Source organism: Lissotriton vulgaris, chromosome 10 (genome assembly GCF_964263255.1).
Source record: "Lissotriton vulgaris chromosome 10, aLisVul1.2, whole genome shotgun sequence".
Classification (NCBI taxonomy): domain Eukaryota; kingdom Metazoa; phylum Chordata; class Amphibia; order Caudata; family Salamandridae; genus Lissotriton; species Lissotriton vulgaris.
In genome coordinates, this window is record NC_141698.1 from 39,019,574 (window position 1) to 39,023,014 (window position 3,441).

The following is a 3,441-nucleotide window of genomic DNA, read 5'->3' on the forward strand; positions in this document are numbered from 1 at the left end:
CATATGAGAAGTCACTAAACACTGAATGAGCATCAGTGGCTCCTTTCTTCGACCAAGACAAATGATGAAGGGGGGGACTGTCCAAATAACAAGCATTGGGAAAGCCAATAGGTCTTGATTTTAATGTGCCAACACATGCAGCATAAGCACATAAAAGTCAGACTAGAAATCGAAGGTGGACTGAATTGAAGGCTCCCTTAACTTTGATTCTGTACTGTTTGTGCCTGTGCATCACGTACAAGGGCTGTATTTTGTAAAGAGGTCCCTTTATAAAGTTCAGTGCATGCACTTGAGTGGAGGTGGAAGCATACACCAAACAGCCAATGTCATTTGCTGAGAGAAGAATACTCCACTAGGCTGTGCTAAGACATGTTTGATAAAGGGCACGATTAGAGTTTGGTGGATGGGTGACTCAGGTACTACATGACAGATACACCATTTGCCTCATTATAAGTTCCAAAGGTTACAAAGCTCTTGCAATGAGACAGACGTGATAATCATCACCTTTGTGAAGGAGCAGCGCATCCGCCAACCTCTAAGTCAGGCCTGAAGTCTCAAGCCAATGGTTGAAAAAGACTAATTGAAGAAAGCCAAGTTTGGCTGTACCGTCAACATTTAGACCCAAAAAAGAGCTTTTTGCATGGTTTTAGGAGACACTAGCAACAACTGATGGTCAAATGAAAACAGAGGGGCATATTACCAAGCAATAGCGATAATTATCTGTTTCCAGTCGCTAACATCTTGGCACGCCCACTTTGCATCTCATTAGTGATAAATATCACTGACATGCAAAGCAGGGCCCAAGATGATCGCTATCTCCTACTAGCTGTCGCTAACTGGTGTTAGCGACAGCTAGGTAATAGGGAGATAATTGTATCTCCGCTTTCTTGGCTTTTAAAGCGGAGATAAACCCCCTTGATAATATGCCCCAGAATTCTCATTTCAAGGGGAACTTTTTAGTAATGAAAAGATTTGTCTTATTTGCAGTTGTAACTACTGACTTCATAACAGATCCATGCAGTTCAGACTAGTGACAATGGTGACACTTTAGTCATATTCTCATAGAATGGTACCAGAGAGGAATAGAGCAAATATGCCCAGGTTCAGCAAGACAAATACAGCAACTGAGATTTATATTTGGGAAAACAAAAACAATGACCATGATTGGGAACCAGAGGGAATGGCTAATTTATGTCATGAATCATTTAGGCGGGAAATGTGAGGTTATTTAGAAAGTGAATCAAAATATTATTCATAATAATTTCAAGAATTTTGCAGCAGAGAGACACATTTTAGAACTTGAGAAAAAATATGAATCGACCAATATATTTTTTTAAAGCATCTTTCATCTTTTGATTTCTCAGGCTATAAATGAAAGGGTTCAGCATGGGGGTGATAACGGTGTACACCACAGTCACTGCCTTGTCCTTCTCCAGTGAATAGCTGGAGCTAGGCCGGAAATAGATGAATAAGATTGTCCCATAGTACAAGGTGACCACAATGAGATGGGAAGAGCAGGTGCTGAAGGCCTTACTCCTGCCCTCTCGTGTGCGGATTCTTAGTACAGTCAAGATGATACGGGTGTATGAGATTACAACAATGGAAACGGAGAACAGGATGATCACCAGGGCTTCTGTGAAAAGCAAGAGCTCATTTATGCTTGTGTCTGAGCATGAGAGCTTCAGCAGAGGTGGGAGGTCACAGAAAAAACTCTGGATCAGATTGGAAGCACAAAATGGTAGCCTGGAAGTCAAAATGCTGTGCAGCAAAGAATGTAGAAGTCCTACTACCCAGGAACCCGCCAGCAGCCCCATGCAGAACTTCTTCTCCATCACCATGAAGTAATGCAAAGGCTTGCAGATAGCAACGTACCGGTCAAAGGCCATTGCACCAAGTAGGAGGAAATTTGTATTCCCTGTGACAATAAGGAAGAACAACTGTGTGATGCAACCTGAGAAGGAGATGGTCCTTCTATGTGAGAGCATGTTGACCAGCAGCTGGGGCACTATGGTTGTTGTCATGCAGATGTCTACCAGTGACAGGTTCCAGATGAAGAAGTACATGGGTGTATGAAGCTGAGGGTCAGCAGCAATAGTAGCCATGATGGTGCTGTTGCTTATCAGTGCCACTGAGTACATTATAAAGAACAGTGAAAAGAGAGTCGTCTGATGAGCCGGATTGTCTGATAGGCCAAGAAGGTTAAAATACGTAACACCAGTCTGGTTCTTAATTTCCATGTTTTTCACCACCCATCTGCAAGGTAAAAACTGAACAGGTATCTTAAAGCAACATAATAAAATACTATAAACATTGACAGATGGTCTACATAAATACACACAAACATACACACACACACACACATGAAGTAGTACTATGACACTATGTGAAGCCTGAACATAGGCACAGAGTAAAAGGAAAATATCATGGGGCTGGTGAACAGAAGTCTGCATGGTGCAGTTTCTGCCAGTTTTCAGCACCAACAGTAAGATACCAAAACCCCAAGAAAATGATATAACATCGGTGTGCAATAAGGCACAGCCCACAGCTGTGGCCCTCATTAAGACAAGCATTTGACCACCATCGTATTCGGCAGGTGTCTGACCAACTACATGTCCGTGGTTACACCTGCCCAATCACAATGCAACCACCATGCAGCTAGTCGGAAAAGTGGTCTTTTGCATTGTGGCTTGTTCTGCTGGGCTGGAAAAGGGCATCAGCACAAGCCACAATGCAAAAGACTCATAGCGGAGGCCCATGGGGGATGGGGACCCTGCAAGGGGCCACCAGATTCAATTCCGTCTGCCTTTACATGGTGGTCAGACAGCCATGTAAAGGTAGAGGGCCATCATCACTACAGCAGTGCCTGAGCAGGCACCACCCCTATTGTGGTGATTACAGTCCCACCAGTACCCCTACGGGCTCCTTGAGCCATTCAAAAATGCAGCAATCAGCCCCAAAGATCGATGCCTCCGACCGCCGGATCGTAATCTGGTGGTCTGACGACTGCATTGGTGCCAGTGGGCCCCCCACCAATGGCCTGTTGGTGGAGGGCCCACCGACATTATAATAAGGCCCTGAGTGTTTAACTGGTAGAAGAAGAGGTACATAGAAAGAACCATGAAAATAAACTATTGAACAGGGTATTCACACAGTCCATAGTCCATTAATAGGAATAGAATTTTGATAATAACTCTTGAACAAGGGGCAATGAGGTTGTTAGGTCATTCAATTAAAAATGTTCAATCACCATGCATGACAATTGGTGGACGGAAGCAGCCGGGCCTTGCCCATTGGCAGTAAAAAGGTAAAAAAACACTCTAGATGACCACTTATCATTATCTTATCAGGTCAACTGCACTACATCTTCGTGCTTTTCTACATAAAAAATTCTACAAAAAATCTTACCTTTAATTCCTATTGATCTTAGGAAAACAGTCATCG

At 43.4% G+C, this 3,441-nt stretch overlaps 1 protein-coding gene across 1 annotated transcript; it reads right to left on the reverse strand.

Moving 5' to 3' along the window:
- Positions 1–1,292: 1,292 nt before the first annotated feature.
- On the reverse strand, positions 1,293–2,243 carry LOC147684468 (olfactory receptor 1L6-like). The gene has a single exon (XM_086939639.1). It carries the CDS (start codon positions 2,235–2,237, stop codon positions 1,293–1,295), a length of 945 nt encoding a protein of 314 aa, XP_086795765.1. The 5' UTR covers positions 2,238–2,243.
- Positions 2,244–3,441: the final 1,198 nt, after the last annotated feature.

What these genes read in the sequence shown, in the direction of transcription:
- LOC147684468 (XM_086939639.1), bottom strand. Translation starts at nt 2,237, where the DNA reads ATGGAAATTAAGAACCAGACTGGTGTTACGTATTTTAACCTTCTTGGC.